The 20,723-nt window shown below is 36.0% G+C and overlaps 1 protein-coding gene across 1 annotated transcript; it reads right to left on the reverse strand.

Annotated features, from left to right (window-relative positions):
- Window positions 1-1,043: 1,043 nt before the first annotated feature.
- Window positions 1,044-15,128, reverse strand: LOC120134937. The gene is made up of 14 exons (XM_039151311.1): window positions 15,003-15,128; window positions 14,351-14,449; window positions 14,060-14,187; window positions 13,818-13,971; window positions 13,628-13,737; window positions 13,358-13,441; window positions 13,212-13,260; window positions 12,586-12,677; window positions 4,759-4,888; window positions 4,422-4,504; window positions 4,251-4,345; window positions 2,832-4,136; window positions 2,340-2,429; window positions 1,044-2,259 (listed from the first exon to the last, which is right to left on the reverse strand). Exons 2-14 carry the CDS (start codon window positions 14,441-14,443, stop codon window positions 1,688-1,690), a joined length of 2,985 nt encoding a protein of 994 aa, XP_039007242.1. The 5' UTR covers window positions 14,444-14,449; window positions 15,003-15,128; the 3' UTR covers window positions 1,044-1,687.
- Between the last annotated feature and the right edge of the window lie 5,595 nt (window positions 15,129-20,723).

Below are 20,723 nucleotides of genomic sequence, written 5' to 3' on the forward strand. Positions count from 1 at the left end.
TAATAAAATGATTTAACTTTTATTTTAACCTTTGATCTTTAGATAAGAAAAACTATGGGTCTTTCTATAAATTAAAACACTTTAGGGATAAATTTTTTGGTCTTATTAATTCATAACATTATATCAATTATATATTTTTATTTTAAAACTATAATTTATTTTTAAAAATACTTTTTATACTGAAATGAATTATAGATATAAAAATCAAAACTCAAATAAAAATATAATCTATATATTAAACATGAGATTTATTTTTGCATAATTAAAATCTATCTATTTTTTCTATACCAAGGGTTATTTTGAAGTCCAAAAGCTAATATATTCGAACCATTGGAGTCAACAAAAATTTTGAGTTAGTCAAATTGATGAATTATATTTGTAACCAAATTTTATTTAATTTTTTTGAATTGAGTCAAATTGTTCGAGTCAAGTTTCTGATTAAATTTAATTGTAAATACTTATGGTGTTATGACACTAATTGATTTTAATTTAAATTAGTATAATCATATACGATACATATATATTTCTTCACGTGCGATATATATATATATCATGCAACGTTGAGAGACACAACTATAACTTAAAAATTAATCTACTAATTATTAAAAATATTCAAGTTATTTTTTGAATAAAGTTTTATGCACTCATTGTTTAATATTTATTGTACACTCAACCACCTTGGTTTCCCAATCTCGTCCGGATTATAAATGAGACCAGAAAAATCGAAAATTACTCGAGTTTAACTCAAAGCTTGACCAACACTAAATTTAAACTTGGCTTTAAACTTTTATAGTATGCATCCCTAATCTCTCCTACATTCCCTTTCATCCATCCGTTCTTTTTCTTTGTCAAAAGCCTTAACTGACCAAAAAATTCTCGAATCAGTTCAAAGCTCTCTCATGGGATTTCCAAGTCGCTTCCGACTCATTTCTCCTGTTTCTGTACTACTCAAATACATCCTTTTTACAAGCTTGACGGTTTTTATTGACGGTAATAAAGAGTACTGAGATAGTAGTGACTTACGCCTCGTGTTTCAAGGCATTAATTCCTCTCCCCAAACCTCATCAACCTTAACCACAATCGACTCTGAATAACAGGATATGTGTGTGTGTATGATTACAATAAACAACGAAAAACAAATGACCTCTTTTGAAAGCAATAAATTATAAACATAATATATAGTTTTGGGAAGGGTAGAACAGAAGTATAATTTAAATGGGGGGAAACCGTTTCCATCTTCCCTATGAAAGCCCAAAGCCTCTAAAAACCACTTGCAATCCAAAGTTGAATGAACATTTTACTTTGTAATCGTAACCATTTTGGCCTCCAACCTTCAACAATCTTTTTACCCAAAATCGACCTCCAAAAGCCTTCACGGGATTGGTTTCCGACCGGCTATTTTGCCCAAACAAGCAGATGCAGACACAATATGCAGGCAGAATATAATAGCTAATAATATTAAATTCATCTCCTTATTTACCAGCTTGTGCTCATTTCCAGATACTGCCTTTTAGGGAAAGTTATCAGAATATCATTCCTTCATGAGGGTGCCCAAGGCCAAGGATACCACACAATTCAACATGCCCATCGTCGAGGTGCAAACCAAGATTGCACAAACTCAGTCACTCTATTTCTTAGCTTATAGCAATATTGGCAATGAAACAACCAACTTGGTTCCAGAGAGCAATCACATCCCAAATGTTCTGTTGTACAGATCATCTGAAGTGGGCATCCTGTACTTTGAACCTTCGTACCCGGAATAGAACTTGTTAAATCCCAGTCTTTCATTTCTTAGGAGCTCCGCCACACCAAGACCATTTCCACCCTGGATCTCATTCCATCTGTCCCAATGACCATTTGACACATTATGTGTGTTTCTTGACTGTTGGAGACTCAACTGTGCAAATGGGGACATATTGTTAACTTGTGATTGATCCATGAGCCTCGAAGAAATTCCATAAGAATCGTTCAGACAAGAAAAGCTATCCCCAACATCATATCTTAGGTTCTGATGAGGAGAAAGAGATCTCTGCATCATTAGCTGGAATCTGGCCTCGTTTTCATTGGGACCCAACTGTTGAGCAAAATTTGATCTCATGTCTAAGCCTGGATCGTTGAGCCCTCCCTGAATTATACCCTTACCAACTGCCAAAATTGCTGGATCTATAAATTCTATATCCCCAGGGCCACCAATACCACCACTTTGAGGAGCCTGATAAGAATATCTTAATAGGGATGAAGAGTCCATCAAATGATTTCCTATAGTAGAAAGCAGTCAACATTAATTTTTTGCAGGCAAGCAACTCCCAAAATCAAAAGACAAGAGAAAAAAATCTTACCAGATGTGGAGTCAAAACCATGGTTTACTCTCTCAATTGAAGAAAAGCCTGGAGGCGGTGCCCTGCTACGAACAGAGAATCCTGGTGGGGCTGAAATTTGAGCACTTGAAGGTGTCAGGCAACATTAAGTGATGAACTAAAATCAAAACCAAAATTGGATAGATCTAAAAGTAATGAAACAAAGAAATGATGTTCCGCATGGACAGAAATAAACAAATCAACTAGATACTTGAGTTCGGGAAAAACACACATTTTGGGCAAAGAAGATGGTACATCACATACAATTTCAAAATACAATTTCAAAAAGCCATTTACAAGTTACAACTAATAATCCATGATGTTACAGAACACGTTGTGACAATGGTTGTTGCATGGTTGTAGTTTATTGAAACAAACAGTGAACGAAATATTCAGACAGCAAGAGTGAAGTTCAATTAGAAACAAGAATTCAACTAAGATTAGCTGGAGCAAAGTAAATTTCTAGACACTCACCAGAAAGCTTACTGGAGAAAATTGGACTGCTGGAAAAATTGTTGGATTCCTCAAAATTACAGGAAGCTAAACCATCAGAAACTCCAATTTTGCATAGATATGAATCCCTGCTGTCTGCAAGATCTTGACTGGGTCGGTTCTGTGGCATTTGCCCAAAAACACTAAAGGAGGACTCAACATCAGCTGGGAAATTTTTAGAATCCTCCTGTCTCGCAAATGAGAATCGAGACTGATTATTATTTAGTGTTTTCCTTGAACTAGATAGTTTGAGAGTATTGGGCTGCTGCTTCTCACCGTCTCCCAACAATTTCACCAAGTTCTGTGGTGAAGTTAGAGACTCCCCTGTATCAAAATCTAGTGACAATATGTTTGAAATTATGTTGATCTCCCCTGTATCATTAGTAGCATTGCTCTCAGCATTAACAAGGAATCTTCCCAACTGCTTCCCTTTCTCTTCATTTGAAAGCAGAGAATGACGTTCTGTGGTAATATCAGAACCAATACTACTGCTTATGTACTTAAGGTATCTATTAGACCAAGAAGAAACATCAGCTCCAATAAGACATGAACTATCAAGAGCTTTATTATCTACAATGAGAGTATCGGAATTCAAATTAACAGCACCAAAAGCATCACCATGTTGCAGAGAATGAGACCTAGTATGATCTGCCAAGTGGAGCGGGATTGGTGAATTTGGCACATAACTTGAACGACTAATCACTTCTGGATCCTTGAGTCTCTGATTATCAAATGATAGTACATCTTCCTCTACTTCAGAATTTATATTTTCCACAGCTTGAGTATGTGCATCAATTTCCCAGAGAGGCTGCTCTTTTGAAACAAACACCACATTGGGAGAGGTCACAGATATCCCAGCAGTTGCTGAACTTAATGGTTCTCGATAGTAATCAGTATAACATTGTTGTAACCCCTGACTGCTAGGTGAACTGCTAGTTCCATGCTCAGAAGCTGAACTGCTTGGTCTAACTTCCTCAGAATGTCCATTCAAGACACTCCTATCTAAGGTCAATGTTGACATATCAGAGCACAACCTCGATGTGTTCCCATCAGCAGAGGAAATACTCCCCACTTTCTCACCAGAGGAAATAGAAGTATGGCCACCATGATCAAAGGAGTTTGTAATAGTTGATGGCATATTAGTGCCCTGGTGATCATGATTGGATGATGGTTTAGGAGATAACTGACTGATCAATGATTTAGAAGCAGTTACTCCATCGGATGAAGAAGGTTTGTCTAGTGCAGTAGTTTGACAATCTAAACCAGTATTCTGCTTTGAAGGTTTTGACAAATCAGGTTTACCCTTTATAGGCATAGCATGAATCTCCTCAGATGGCTTTTTTACAATATCGGCATGTAATGAGCAAGCTTGATTGGTGTCTGTTACTGCAGATGAAAATTGTAATGCACTGCTGACTGTATTGGAATTCTGCTTAACAGGTCCATTTGAACATGCTAAACCAGCCAGTTGTGGTTGATTTGAAGCACGCATCCCCCTGGCAGAATGATTCAGAACTTTTAGCACCAGCAATTAAAAGAACAATTTGTCAAAGAACAAATCAAATAGCATACCATGATACTCCAGCAGGGAGAGTAATAGATCTACCATAGCTTCCATTTGGAGGAGAACTTTTAGGAACAGTCACTGTTGCGTTCTGCACAATATATAAAATAACAACCAGGTTAGGTGTAGGAACCAAGGCCAAGTATGAATGGTGCTTCGATTCATTGCCACCTCAACCCATTCATGCTACTATTTTATTACAATTATTCAAGATTAAAAATACACACTATTAAGAAGTTCGGCAAAAATCTGCTAGCAAGCAGAGCAGAACTTGACTATTTTCCTAAGCTCTGTGTACTATTTTACCTGCCAATTTTTGTTTGGGAATTACAAACGTGAACTTACTTTTGGAGCACTTGCAATTGGTTTAGCTGCAGAAGCAGAACTATTGGGGCAGTAATCATCCACTGGTGGAGGTAACATATTTCCAGGACGCCGTTGCATATTGTTTGTTGCACCAGTTATTTGCTGAACCCTACTTTAAACAACTAATTAAGTTATAAATCATGCAGAATTTTGAGCAAGAAACCTGAATGCATGCTTAGAAATGAAATGTTGCAATAAAAAGCTCAAAGAAAGTGCAAAGAAATCTAAATTTGATTTGAAACCCCTATTTGAAAAGTGAAGACTACAATAGTAAACATATATATATATTTTTTTGATAGAAGAGTAGGCCTCATTAAAACCCCCTTCTAGCCCTCCATGTTATGAGAGTAACATGAAGGATCAAGGAAGAAGGAAAATAGTACCTAGAACATTTTATTCATAAAAACCATAATACATAGTTATAGCATAACATACTCCAAAACCTCCAACTGAAGAACATAAGACTTAACTCCCAAACCTTACAACAAAGGAAATTACATTTCCTACAAAACAACACAACCAATATAAACCAAGAATCACCCTATCCCATCTTTAGCTAGTTTATCAGCTTCTCAATTTGCCGCCCTCAAAATATGCTTAATAATAATGTCCCTTCTAGCCAGTAGCGCAACTACATCGTTCACCAAGGAAAGAAACAAAGGGGGGCATAAACCCGTATTCTTGATCCACTTCAAGGCATTCATTGAGTCAGTTTCCAGAATAAACCTCTTAATAAGAACATAACCTTGCTCTTCCAAAAGACAAAGCCCCCTCCTAATCGCCAACAACTCTGCCATGATAGGAGGACCTCCCCCTACTGGTTCAGAGAACCACTGAAGCAACACACCTTTACTATCCCGAATCAGACCACCAATAGCTCCTTTATCCCAACCCGATACCATCGCTCCATCAACATTTAGCTTTAAGAACCCGTCCGGGGGAGGAACCCAGCAAGAAGATTGAGAGCAGTCTTGTCGATGTTTTCCCCTCGAATCGGCAAGTTTTAAGTCACCTAATAGCGAATCTAAAGGAATAACCACATCATTAAACCTTGCAACAAACCAGGAAGCTACTCTAAATCGAATGATGAAAAATAGTCTGACCAAATCCAGCTTTCCATTCTGAAAGATAATCTCATTTCTACATTTCCACACTGACTACATCATTGCCCTTGGAATAAACTTCCAGATCGAAGATTTAGGCATTAAATCATCCCACAAAATGAAAAAATCAGTGATATGCTTTGGAATCACCAAAGACACATTCCACATTTTCAAAAATGTTGACCACAGGCCCCACGCTATCTTACAATGCAGAAATAAGTGTGAAACTGATTCCACTTCAGTACCACACAATACACATAGATGATCAATCATCTCTGTCACACATCTCTTCAATAATTCCTCTTTAACCGGCAATCTCTGATGCGCTACTTGCCAAACAAACATTTCCACCCGTGGAGGTGCAATCCCTACCCAGATATGCCTTTCCCAATTCTCCTGATTCTGCCCAGACCCATCTTGATCAATGAAGGTGTTTATACAAGATTTCGCAGTAAAACATCCATCTCCATTCCCTAACCAAATCCAACAATCATCAACATCAGTAAATAGAGAGATATTATTCAACATAGAAAGCAACTGTAACCACTGCTCAATTTCCCAATCAGCCAAATTTCTTCTCATTTGGATGTCCCACACCCACCCTGAGTCATTATTCTCCCCAAACTCCATCACTTTGCCCTCTTTATTGTTAGAAAGAACATAAAGTCTAGGAAACAGAACTTTCAAGGGAACTTCACCCAACCAAACATCATTCCAAAACTCCACAGATACCCCATTCCCTGTCTTCAAACGCATATTCCTTCTAACACAATCTCCAAACCCATCATTGTTGAAGAAGTTTTTAACCACACCTTTCCAAATCCACGATGCACGGCCTATCCAAGACTTTCCCATCATAATGGAATTAGAATCCAAATTATAAACACCACACACCACTCTCTTCCACCAAGACTTCTTTTCTGATGCAAACTTCCATACCCATTTCCCTAGCAAAGCTCTGTTCAACAGTGATAAGTTTGGGATCCCTAGACCCCCCAATTTTTTTGGTTTAGTAACCAACTTCCAGTTGACCCAATGGATTTTTTTCTTATCTGCCGAACCCCCCCCCCACAAAAATGAAGCCATGATAGAATTTAGTTTTAATAACACAGAAGCTGGAATTCTGAAAATGGACAGAAAATAGACGGGTAGAAAGCAAAGTACCGATTTGACCAACACCACCCTTCCTGCTAACGACAATGAATTAGACATCCACCCACTCAATTTCGCATGAAATCTCGCCACTATTGGCTTCCACAAAGCCGTCGAGTTCCTCTTGTACCCTAAAGGTAAGCCTAAATACTCTGATTGAAGATAACCTACCGAGCAGAGAATATCATTTGCCCAAGTAGCCAGCTCTCCATCCTCAACATTAATACCATAAATCCTGCTTTTAACTAAATTAAGCTTCGACCCCACCAAAAGCTCATAAATTAGTAGCACTCTTCTAACATTCCTCAAATCACAGATAGAACCCTTACTGAAGATTATAAGATCATCCGCGAATTGTAAATGTGATAACTTAAATGCCCTGTCATGAACTCCTAAATCAAAACCCGAAAAAAGTCTCATTTCTACAGCTTTAGTCAACAAAAAATGCAACAACTCCGCAGCCAAATTGAACAGCAAAGGCGAAAGCGAACATCTCTGTCTTAGTCCCCTAGCTGTTTTAAATTTCTCTGTATGTGACCCATTAACCAAAACCGAAATTGAAGCTGTTGACATACATTGAAACATCCAAGACCTCCACTTGTCACCAAACCCCATTTTGCTCATTACTTGCATCAAAATTGCCCAATCAACCGAATTGTATACTCTCTTAAAATCCACCTTGAAGACAACTCCCTTCAACCCTTTCTTTCTCCAAAAGACAATACTTTCATTTGCAATAAACGAGCAGTCCAATATGTTCCTCCTAGGAATAAAAGTGAATTGAGACGGGCTAATAATATCATTAATACACAAACTCAATCTTCTAGCTAAGACCTTAGAAAGAACTTTATATAAACCCCCACTAGACTAATTGGCCTAAAATCATCCAACCCCTCCGGATTTGCTTTCTTAGGAATAAGGGAAATGAAGGAATAATTCACCTCCAACTCCCACTCCTTTCCCACAAAAAAATCCTTAAAAACAGCATCACATCTTCCTTCAAAAAATTATAGAACTTCTTAAAAAAAACCTAAATTCAGACCATCTGGACCCGGAGCTTTATTACTATCTGCATGAACAATAACTTCCCAAACTTCCTCTTCAGTAAATGGCTTCTCCAATGCTGAACACTGACCATCCGAAAGCTTAAGAAATTCCAGATTTAATTCCTCTGCCCCCAGTGTGTTTTTTTTTTACTAAACAGCCCCTTGAAGAACTCCACCACTTCGGCTTTAATTGAACTAGGATCTTCTATGACTTCATTATCAACTTTGAGGAATTTAATACAATTTATCCTCCCTCTAACTGCTGTACTGTGATGAAAAAATCTAGTGTTCTTATCACCCTCCAAACTCCATTTCAACCTAAACTTTTGTAGCCAAATCGATTCTTCCTTCTTTTGTAGCTCCCATAATTCTCTCTTTGCTTTCACAATATCATCATTGACCCCCTGGAAATCCCTTGTTGCAAATCCACTTCCATTTCCTGTATAGCTTTCTCCAACATCCTGATTTGTCCTGGTAGCTGAAGATAACCCTTACTAGACCATTGCTTTGCCTCGTCCTTCACCCGGTTAAGAATTTTGGAAATGGGCATTGCATTCTCCTTAGTACCGAATTTAAGAAGCTCCTTCACCATCTCACTAAAACCTTCCTCTTCCAACAATAATTAAACCTAAACGGCTTTGGCCCCCAATTACATTCCTTATTCTCCAGCACAATAATATTGTGGTCTGAAACGGACCTTGGTTGCAATATTTGACTCATCTTGGGAAAATAAGAAAAATAATTCTGGTCAACCAAAAACCGATCCAACCTCTCAAAAGTGGCAATTTCCCTATTATTACACCACGTAAACTGTCCTCCGACTAAAGGCAAATCAATTAAATTCGCCCTTGAAACAAAATCTCGAAAAAGACTCATTGATATCGAATTCAAAGCACCTCCCCTTTTCTCATCCCGAGTCAAAATGGCATTGAAATCTCCACCTAAGCACACTGGACACTCTACCTGATCCAGAAAGGAAGATAATTCCCTACAAAAAATCTCCTTATCAGCCTCTACACTTGGACCATAAACATTTACAAAGCAAATATCTGGTCCACCATCCATCCAACCCTTTATTGCCACAAATCTACTATGGATAACCTCTTCCTTAACCACAAATACCTTCTGGTTCCACAAAGTTATTAAGCCACCAGCAGAACCTACAGCAGGCACCACCACCGAACTAGTAAGAATTTTGCCTCCCATTTTCCTTACTAACAAAGAACTGACCTTTTCCAATTTAGATTCTTGAAGAAATAAAAATGTAGGTTTTTTCTCCTCAACAAATCTCCTAATAGCTCGAGCTTTGACCTTCCTACCCAAACCCCCAACATTCCAACACATAATAGACCACTCTACCATCAAACTTAACTTATTACCATAATCCCATGATCCAACCACCTCCTCTTAATCATCTCTATCCTTAACCATATAAGCAACTTTGGACACAATCTTTTTCTCCTCCTTTAAATTAGACCCCCAACAATTTCGAGACATTCCAACATTCTAATGCTTTTGCCACCCCCTGTTCCTCATTATCAGAATCGCAATCAGCATCCTTACCACCACAACTTTTAACATCCCACCTCCTAACATAAACCTTGTTATAGAAACCTCTATCAGCTTTACTAACTGACGCACTTCTCCCAGAAGGACGACGCTGAGTCGCATAAACATGCCCCGTCTGCATACCATCTTCCTATGTAACATTTTTAGGATCTGCAATCTTATTCCCATTTGTATTTTGTATTGGACTTTCCTGCTCAGGCCCAAACACCAGTAGTCCACCCTTGCTGGAAATCAGCCCATCATCTTGGACTACTTTATCTTGCCCCGAGGTGCCTCCCTCTAAGCTGGACACTCTTTTTCTCCCTTCAGAAAAAGCCCCCGACATTTTTTGATTATTGTAACCTTCCCCTAGTTCTGTCCCCTCACTCCCAATGTCAACACTACAACTCTTATTTACTTCGTCCTTATTTTTCAAATTTCCCTCGTTAAGTGAACCACTCCCCTGTGAAGTACCACGAACCCACTCAACCTGATTCCGAGATTCTAACATCGGCTGAATATTCAACTGCTCTTGCAGACCTCCTCGATCATCCCCTTTGCTCCCTTTCGACGAGGTCTCCTCCCAAGGATCCACTGTTCCTCCTCCTGAACCATCTTCCTCAACCCCATCATCAAGCTCAGGAAAGAAATCCTCGCTACTTTCCACCTTAATCTTAATAATAAAAGACCTACCATAAGTATTAATGGTGACATGAGGAATGTCAAACGGACTCTCAACCCTTAACAACATCTTAGCCACCCTGCAATTTGTTCTTTGAGCCGTTTGCTCCTGAATCTTCACTAGTTTGCCTCATCTCGACGCCAAACTGGTAAAGAATGAAATTGACCAACAATTTAATGGAACATCGATCATGAATACTGCACAAGGTAAAGGAACACACTTCTCCTCCATCACAGGTTCCAACCTTTCAAACCAGAAGGATAAGGCCTCCCATTTAACTTCCATCGCTGCAACCTTCTCTTCCTCCGACTGGAATCCTATCAAACATGCATTTTTCGCATATCCCCACCTAACCACCTTGACATTAATTCCTTCATTTCTTAAAGCCCTCTACACAAATTCAACCTCAAAAATCTCTTTGCAGATACCAGTTAAAGACGATCTTAACCATGACATTTCCTCCATTGGAATGAACACTTCCAAAGGCTTCTTCTCCTCCCTCTTATCTCCAAAACTTCCTTCTATTTTGCCCATAACTTTTTTCACACCCACTACCGTATCCTTGTATGTTCTACCATCATGGAACCTGTTCAGCATCTCCTTTTTTCCTGCCTCAGCCTCTTGACATACTGCACTTTTCCTTTTGAATATCCCCCACCTACACCTCCAATCTATGCAACACCATTGCTCTTCAAGTTCCCCGGAAAACTACTCTGATATTTCGCAGTCGACACCGATATTCTCCTCCCATCAACGAAGACGTTGTTCATCTTCTCCTTAGCGTTAAACAAATCCTCCTTGCTTGCAAAGTGCACAAAGGCAAACGTCTTATCCTTATAATTCGGTCTCCTATTAACAGATGGAATGAACACTTTAATCACCTTGCCATGAAGGCTAAAACGATCTCATAATACACTTCTTAGCACTCTCCTACTAAGATTATCTACGAATGCCACCCACGATTCACCTCCAGACACCACTCTACCTAATCCAAAAGTCTCCGTGCCAATCAGCTCCTCTCTCACTCTCGCACTAACTTTCTCACTCATGTTTGCTTCCTTAAAGTTATTACTCACAATAGTAAACATATTTTATTAAAGAAGAAAACCCTTTGACGTCTGGTGCTTGCAAAAAGAATGAGTGAGGATCCAAGGGCCCATTTGTTATTTTGTTTAGAAAGCCAACAACACTTTCTCACCCAATAAGAAATAAAGAACGCTCAACTTTTCGCGGAAAATATTCTAAATATTCTTTATACACGTCCTTTTTGTGCCAAACAGAAAAGCCAAATAATTGAGCTTTATCGCTTTGCAAATTGCGGGGGTAATTTATATTTTTAATCTTCAACCTAAGAACAAAACTATGTAGTTTATTTCTTTCTTCTTTTTTTCATTAAGCTAAGCTAATCGCAAAGTAGTATTTGTTCTAAGTACTCTCAACCATTTGACAATGAACACTCAATCACCCGAGCGGTCGCTGGTGCTCGAACCTGTGACCTCTAGGAACAGCAACGATCCCTTTAACCACTGAGGTAGTTTATATCTTTCATATTTCTTCTATTATTACTTTTCTTCATCTTTTTATTTTTTTCTTTATTAATCATTTTATTATATCATATGTTTACAAATATATATTTGTTCTTTTCTTTTGATAGATAAACCAATTCTTTCTACTTGTTTGTTAAGTTAGAAAAATATTTGTATATGTTATTTAAATTGATATATTTCATTTATTATAATATTAAAGAATTTAATATCATTTAAATTATTTTATTTTCATTTTATAATACCATGTCTAAAATAGACAAAAGGACTTTTTGACAGCGATTCTGAACAGTAATATTTTAAACTGTACTTTTCAAAAGCAATGCAAACTATCCCCACGAAAACCCAATGGGAGGCCAGAACCTTTTTGAAGCATCATAATGACACGCCAAAATTCCAAAGAAATAAAACTTCCCAAAACACTCTTTGCAGATGTTAAAGTTCAGATAATAAATGCCATTCTAACATACTTTCCAATATAATGGGGCATATTATATAAAGGCTTTCTCTAAGAACATGATGGCACCCGTTCACATGGGCTGCCATAAAAGGTATACGTGCGTGTATATGTCAGCTCTAATTGTTTAAACTAAAAAATGAAGAATGAAATTATAATGAGTGCCGACATGCATTCATTAAAATCAGAGAAGATCTACTTGTTGATTTACTTCATCTCAAAAAGAAGTTGCATGTACAAGAGAAAAAATACAGAAGACAGGCAAACCCAATACCTTGTGTAGGCTGATATAATTTCATCTTTTGTGAAACTATCCTCTTGAGGACCAATCTCATGCAAATATAGACAATCAGGATTGGTGCAAGGCTGCAACCCAAAAAGAACTTGATTATTCCTCTATTACAGTAACAAAGCATATTATGTTTACGAGTATATTATTACCATCATTGATTCCTTCCTATTTTGCAATTTTACAATCTGGCAAAATCACAACATTTCATAAAACCATTACTTAAATTATAGATTTATTATTTTGTTTTGACCATAATGCTTATAAACATCAATATTAGTTTTATTTTCATAATGATCTAAATGTATAAGATCATCATTTGTTATGGCACAGTGTTCTTTTCAATTTTTAATTCAAATCTTTTCTTTTCATTTACATGTTGAATATTTTACTGTGACTAATGATTTCAAACTATTTTGGCAATTAACTAAATGAAGTCTCGACCAATTTGAAGAGAAGGTAGAGTATAGCCTTTTGAGTAAAATATCATATATTAGTGTCTCAATTTTCATACAACTAATTTTTATTGTAATTTATATTACTACTAGCAACAACAATGAATTTACTTTAATTCACAAAATAAATTAACCAAAAATCACTTCTAAACATACCACGTTTCTCAACCATGCATGACAATACTTTGTTGTACCAAAGCATGCCCTGAAATGAGCATGTCAAGCATTAGAGAAGACAACCATAACCGCATATGCATTCAATCACTAACAAAAGAAATAACTCCACAAACACATTCTCATACTTTAATGGTCTACCGTCCAAGTTAAATCCATGTACGGACTGGATACAACGAATCGCTTCCTCTTCTTTTGAGTACGTAATATATCTGTTTACAAACGTAGTTTGAAAAAATAAATTTCTAAGTTACAGAGGTTCAGAAAAGAGGCAACAAGAACACTACAAAATGGTAAGATATACATGATGGAATGACTTCTATTAAAAAAACAATGCATAAAACAAGGTCTTAATGTTTGTAAGACTTAAAATCAAATACATTAGATAATGTACTTACACACTACATGTATTGTTTGGAAATTGCTGAATGACACCAGCTGCAGTCCGAGACATAGATACTTTAAGAACTTTACCGTATTGACCAAAATAATCTCTACATTGGAGAAGCTGCACAAAAGAAATGTTTGCTTAGGTCAAATATCATCACTAGATTGCAGATGTAGAAAGTAAAGATGGAAAGGGAGTACCTCCTCATCTGCCAGATTAAGTGGCAACCCCACAATGTAAACAAGATTCTTCTGAATAACTCGCACGCTGCTCAGGTGCTTCCTTGCTTCAGATGATTTAGATTTTGCTTTCTGCGACTTCGTTTTTCTTTCCATATTGAATTCAGCAACCAACCTGCATATTGAAACAACATACATGAGACGATTGCAGGCAAATACTGCAATATATTTAATGAGAATAAAAAGCGAGGGAGCTTAACAACCTCTCACAATTAGCAGTCGTCCCTACTATTCTGTCTTTATCATAAGCACTACGACATGCTGGACACCTCCCCTCTGTACTATCCTTCTCAGCCATATTCATTATGTGGTGCCAACACCAAACACATATCTGCCTCAAAGATCAAAAGAGGTAAGGCCTATGACACAAATTATCACCCCCTTTTTCCAATTCGATATTTCTGTATCACATTTTTACTTCTTTTCCGGTTTTCTTGTATGCACAAACAAATGAAATAAACTTTTTAGAAGAAAAAAAAGAAATAAATTCAGACCTCGTAACCACATTTGCAAGGCTTCAGTTGCTGATCAGTAATATCCATCTCTTCCGCACAAAGGGGACAGGTCTTTTCTCCCTCATCACTCATGATTGCCTGAAACCTCAAAACAAATAAATAACTACATAATGACAAGAATACTATTATATTCCACAAAGTCGCTGAAACCTTAATTGAATTTATCAAAATAATTTACCAGAACTCCCAAAAATCCCATTCAATTTACACAAAAAATACTGCAACCAAAACCTTACAATTTTTTGATAAATCGCATAAAAATTCCTGTTTCAGACTTAAATAATCTGAACCCCAAATTTCCAGAACAAAAGGAAAAACTAATCAACAAAATAAGCGTCGAACAACTAGAAGATAAAAATAAAGGCACCTACATAAATATCAAAAGAACAAAAATGAATTCAAAATCCAATACCAAGAAAAATCGAATTCCCAATCCAATGACAAATCAATGATTGCCTACATGCAATACAATGAATCAATAAAAACAACACAAAATAAAGAAAGCACCTCATGAATCGCCATATCTTATATATTTCAAACAGGGTAATAGAAATCATGGATCTTGAAAGATAAACATCGAAGCGCAAAAATTGATAATTTAGGGTTTCAGGTTCAGAGATAAGGGACTTACAGATAGGTGCAGATCGACAAGATAATGAATCTGTGAAGAAGATGGGATAGTTCAGAAAGACAACACCACCCCGCCAAGAGAAATCCACCAAAGAAATTGAGAAAGATAAAGAAGGGTTCTTTTGGATTTCTGGTTCGCTTTTATTCATTTCCATTCTTGCTCATTTAAATATCGGTGAACTTCGTACTTTTGCCCTTGCATTTTGTTATTATTACGAGATTTTGCCCTTGCCCTTGCCTTTCCGATTTTGTCTAGTTTTTTTACCTTATTTTTTGCTGAGCGGCTCTGCTGAGAAAGGGTCCCTCTCTTGTGTTTGGTCACGATGTCCGCCACGTTGATATTCTATGACGTCAACGGTTGCGATTTATCCATGGATAAATCTGTTTCATCCTCTAGATCGCAGACCAGTTTACGCGGGAAAACCTATATCTATTCAATTAGAAAAAAAATTTCTGGTTGCAAATATCATCTATTATTTTAAATCATAAACAATATTACTTTGATATTACATAAATTTTAAATTCAAAATTAATATTATTTTATACCTTTATAATTTTAAAATAAATAATTAAAAAATAATATTTTTTATCTTTTCATTCTCGATATAATCTTTAAATAAAAGAACTAAGATATTAAATATAGTAATAACGAAAAAGATTTATATGAATCTTTAATAGAACATAATTACAACATAAGTTAGCTAACGAGGGTACACAAATGGTTATGATTCAGGAATTATAATGGTTGATTTTAAAAAGAAACAAAATTTTATCAAATTTCGAGTAGTATATGTTTTATACGACTAATGTGGCATATTTGACTCGTATACGGGTACATATATGAGTTAAGGGTGTTACACTTGCCCCTTTCTCCAACGTATATGTTGGAATCTATTTTAATCACTTTTCCGATCAACTCCGCAATATGTTGGAAAGCGATGAAATATGATTTGGAAAATATTTTGATTTTGGAGTCGCCACCAACCATTAAGTTAGGTAGGTTGAAAACCTTAAATGTAAAAAAAATGGTCTGTGTTTTACCAAAAATTCATTTTTAAGAGTCTGGGAGTCGATTACGTGTGGGGAAAGGTGAGCACCCCCACAACGTCCAAATTTTGGTACCTAAACGATTATATGTTGTTTAAATATTGAAAATTACAAACTCGAAAATATATTTAAATTACGATCCTTTTATTAATTTGAATTTATTTAAAAAGTGTCAATTTTTAGATAATTAATGCCCTTATGTGTGAATAATCTTCGGGAAAGCACTTCCTTTGCAGTTAGGAGACTTTCACATATATTACCCTCACCGAAGACATTATTTCGCATTTTTTCGCAATGATAAAATAAAATAAAACAAAATAAAAGTGAAAAAAGTTAAAAGATAATCTAAATAAATAAACGTGGAACAAAGATAATTATAGAATACAAAGCAAACGTTTATGCGAAAAACCCTTGAAAATTCATCTTCCCTTATAGTTGGGAGATGTCTTTGTAGATTTCCCACACAATGAAAATTTCCATTTACATACATACATGAAATTATAACAATTGATAAAACAAAGTTACAAATTTGGACCAATATACACATTTACAAATATGATAAATTAAAAGATAAATTAAAACACAAATTAAAATTAGACATGCTTAGTAAAATAAAGGACTAAATAGCAAAAATAGAAATTTACAGGACTAAAACAACAAAACAAAAATTTCAAGGATTAAAAAAATAAAAACAGAAATTAAAGGGACTAAAAACATAAATATCACAAACCAGAGCCCAAAAACGAAAATACTAAACATTATAGGTACTAGAAATGAAAATAACCCATAAATCAAGTTTAGGACTAAAATGAACTAATCAGAAACATGGAGGACTAAACAATAATTAAACCTAAATACAACAATGACTAAAATAAACTATATACAGATGTCATGGCCAAATTAGAACATCAACGAAAATAAACAATACGCTAAAACAGTGGCTAAAATGAAATAATTAAAAGTATCATGACCATATTTAAATAATCACAAAAATATGTAAGATCAATGACTAAAATGAACTAGCCTGAAAAGTGTTCTACTTAAATATAAATAAACTAAATTACAATGAACTAGGCTCAAATATAAACATAAAAGTATTTAAAGATAATAAAGGACATAATTACAACAAACATAAAATAGAAGCTTAAAATAAAAGGAAATAAAAGTTTCATTGATGATTGATAACACACGTTACAAATGTGGAGGGACCCTAAATGTAATTATCCCCCAAAAAGTGAGAAACATAGAGGAAGGTTACGAAACTACGAGGACCTATGATGATATTAACCCATTTAGCAAAACACGCATACCCTCCCCTGTTCAAAACGACGTCTACATCATCATAAGGGTTATTTTAAAACCCTAAACTCATTTCATACCCACCCTTCACCCGACCCCTCTCTCTAATCTCTCCATCATTTTCTTTCTCTCTTCATATCCCCGTCGCCGATCAAAGCAAAACAAAGCCTCGGCCACCGTAAATCGGTGGCCACGGGGTTAATACATTCGAAGAGAGTCTTTTAAAACCCACCTTACATCTCAAAAACCCCTAAACTACACCTTCAAAGCCTTTTCGACGAAAAAAACCCCTAAAATCCCAAAAGTAAGCTTTTTCCTTCAATGGTGGCGTAATTTTGGTCTCAGTGACACTCACGGCGGTGATTGCTCAAAAGGTGGAAGCTTTCAGGTCTTCTCTTTTTCTTTTTTGTTTGATTTTGTTTCTCTCGTTTTTTTCTTCCCTTTTTTTCAACCCTCACCGAATGCTCATCCTCTATTTATAATCTAGTTTTCTTTTATTTCTGGTTGCTTGTTGGATTTGTTTTGGTCAAATAATGATATCTAGAACGATAGGGGATAATGTTTTCAGATTTGGGTTGGTAAAATCCCTAAAATTTTTGGAATATTGGGTATTTTAAAAATGGGGGTTTTGATTTGGTTATGATATGGACTGATTTGGGCACTGTAGATGATACTTTTGCATTGTTTCGTGTAGCCCAATAACAACGGCAGTGTGGGATTGCTCGACGGTGGCTTACGCGCCGGTATGGAGAAACGCGTTCATCTCACGCGCCGTTGGGATGGTTGATCTTCTGTGGTGACTACTGATTAGGGTATAAAAACCCTAATTTGTTCGAGTTACAAACGTGTCGGGTTTGGGTCGGACCTTGGGCATGGTACTAGGTCGGGTCTACTGGTGGGTTTATATTATAGTGGGCTATTGTTAATGTTGGAGTAGTGGGCTGTTGAGCCTACAAAATGTAATTAAAATTTATTAATAAAAATAATAACAATAGTAATAGTAATAATAATAATAATAATAATAATAATAATAATAATAATAATAATAATAATAATAATAATAATATTTTTATAGACCCGGACAAAAATGAGTGTCTACAGATGCCCCTCTTTGCACATTCTTGTGTTAATAAGAATAGGGCAAAGATGAAAAATACAATCATTTTTTGTCCGATTATCTTCTTCTTTTTTTTTGCTTAGAAATTGGATATATTTGTTAGTGGGGACAACACTGCTGATACGCGATGAAAAGTTCTGGTTGTCTAAGGGTGACACGGCTCCTACATAATGTAGAGTTTTGGCCATCTTTAGAAAGGGTGATAACGCGGTTCCTACGTGATGAGGACAGCTGGTTATCTAGGGGTGACACGGCTCCTACGTGATGAGGAGATCTGGTCGGGGGATGACAATACTCATATGTGATGAAGAGTTCTGGCCATCTTTAGGAATGGTGATAACACGGTTCCTACGTGATGAGGACAGCTGGTTATCTAGGGGTGACACGACTCCTACTTGATGAGGAGATCTAGTCGAGGAATAACATGGCTCATACGTGATAAAGAGTTCTGGCCATCTTTAGGAATGGTGATAACACGGTTTATACGTGATGAGGACAGCTGGTTATCTAGGGGTGACACAACTCCTACGTGATGAGGAGATCTGGTCAGAGAATGACACGGCTCATACGTGATGAAGAGTTCTGGTCATCTTTAGGAATTGTGATAACACGGTTCCTACGTGATGAGGACGACTGGTTATCTAGGGGTGACACGGCTCCTACGTGATGAGGAGATCTGGTCGGGAAATGACACGACTCATACGTGATGAAGAGTTATGTCCATCTTTAGGGATAATGGTTTTAAGAGAAACCGACTCAAAGATGATGTTTAAAAAGAAACAGAATCAAAGATGATTTTGTTAAGAGAAATTATCTCAAGAGAGACAAAATTTTGTTTCGAAGGAAATGACTCAAAGATTGTTTTGTTTTAATATAAATAGACGCAAAGACTTTTGTTTCAAGAGAAACAAACTCAAAGATATTATCTCAAGAGAGACAAAATTTTGTTTCCAAAGATGGGTTATGTCTCAAGTGAGACGAAATTTGTTTTAAGAGAAAAAGATTCAAAGATTGTCGATTTTGCTTATAGGGAAACAATCTCAAAGGTGTTTGATTTGTTTCACAGGAAACAATTTCAGGATTTTTGTTTAAAGGAGAAATTGTCTTACGCGAGACGAATCGGTTTTGAAAAGCTCAAGTGATATTAATTTTGTTTTAAGTACAAAAACTTTGAAATTTACATCTCAGAGAAAAAATGTCTCAAGCGAGACACAATTTTTTTTAGAGAAACTGTCTTAAGCGAGACAAAATTTGTTTTAAAATTTTCAAAATTTGTGGAAAATGTCTCAAGCGAGACATAATTTGTTTTTAAGAGAAAGTTTTCTCTAACGAGATAAAATTTGTTTTTAAGAAATTTGTCTCTAGCGAGACGACACTTTGTATTTTTAATAAGATAATATCAAAAGCTCATAGTTTGTCTATTAATTACTGCATGTTGAGGAAACATCTTTAGAAAATCTGATCGTTGACTTTAGGAAATCAAATCTGTGGATGGCATTGTTCTTCCTAAGTTAGAGACATTTGGTCATTTTCAAACCTTTATTCCCTGAAAAATCAATAATGCATTTATAGATAATGTGCTTGATTTGATGAATTGTTGAGTTTGTCTTCAATAGAGGGGGAAATGTCTTTGATGATGAATGTTTGATACAAAGATGCAAATTTCATGTATTATGTATATATGTATATGTTGATGTATGTTTTCTCGATCTGGAAGGGGAATGGTTGCGAGAGTAGTCTTCACTATATTCTTGATTCAGTTTGTCTTCATTTCTACCAGGGTGTACTCTTGCAAACCTAACCTGAGACAATTTGTTTTCTTTTCCCCATCAAATTTTGCCCCAAAAATTTGTCTTTTCTTGCCCCAGCTTCGATCTTGAGCTTGAGAGAGATATTTGTTGAATTCAAAGATACTTCCAGAGAACTTATCTTGTTTAAAAATATTTTTCTTCCTTTGGGTTTTCAAAAGTTTGAAAAATATTGCCTCATTCTAGGTTTCACAATTGAAACAAATCATAAAACAAGAGTTCGTTGAATATCAAAAGAATCAATTGTTCTTTTAATCTTTGATAGTTACAAATCTTTGACAAATATCAAGATTGACAAGTTGGTTTTAAGGTAGGCTACCTAAATTATAAGGTTTCTTTCATCGATTCGGCATCGTGAAGATCATGGCATGCCCATCTTTCTTAGTTTGGCATTTTGATCGGAGGCAGACAAAATGACACAACTAGCATAGTCAATTGCTAGACTTTCATA

The sequence above is a fragment of the Hibiscus syriacus genome, unplaced genomic scaffold (genome assembly GCF_006381635.1).
Source record: "Hibiscus syriacus cultivar Baekdansim isolate YM2019G1 unplaced genomic scaffold, ASM638163v2 tig00001818_pilon, whole genome shotgun sequence".
Classification (NCBI taxonomy): domain Eukaryota; kingdom Viridiplantae; phylum Streptophyta; class Magnoliopsida; order Malvales; family Malvaceae; genus Hibiscus; species Hibiscus syriacus.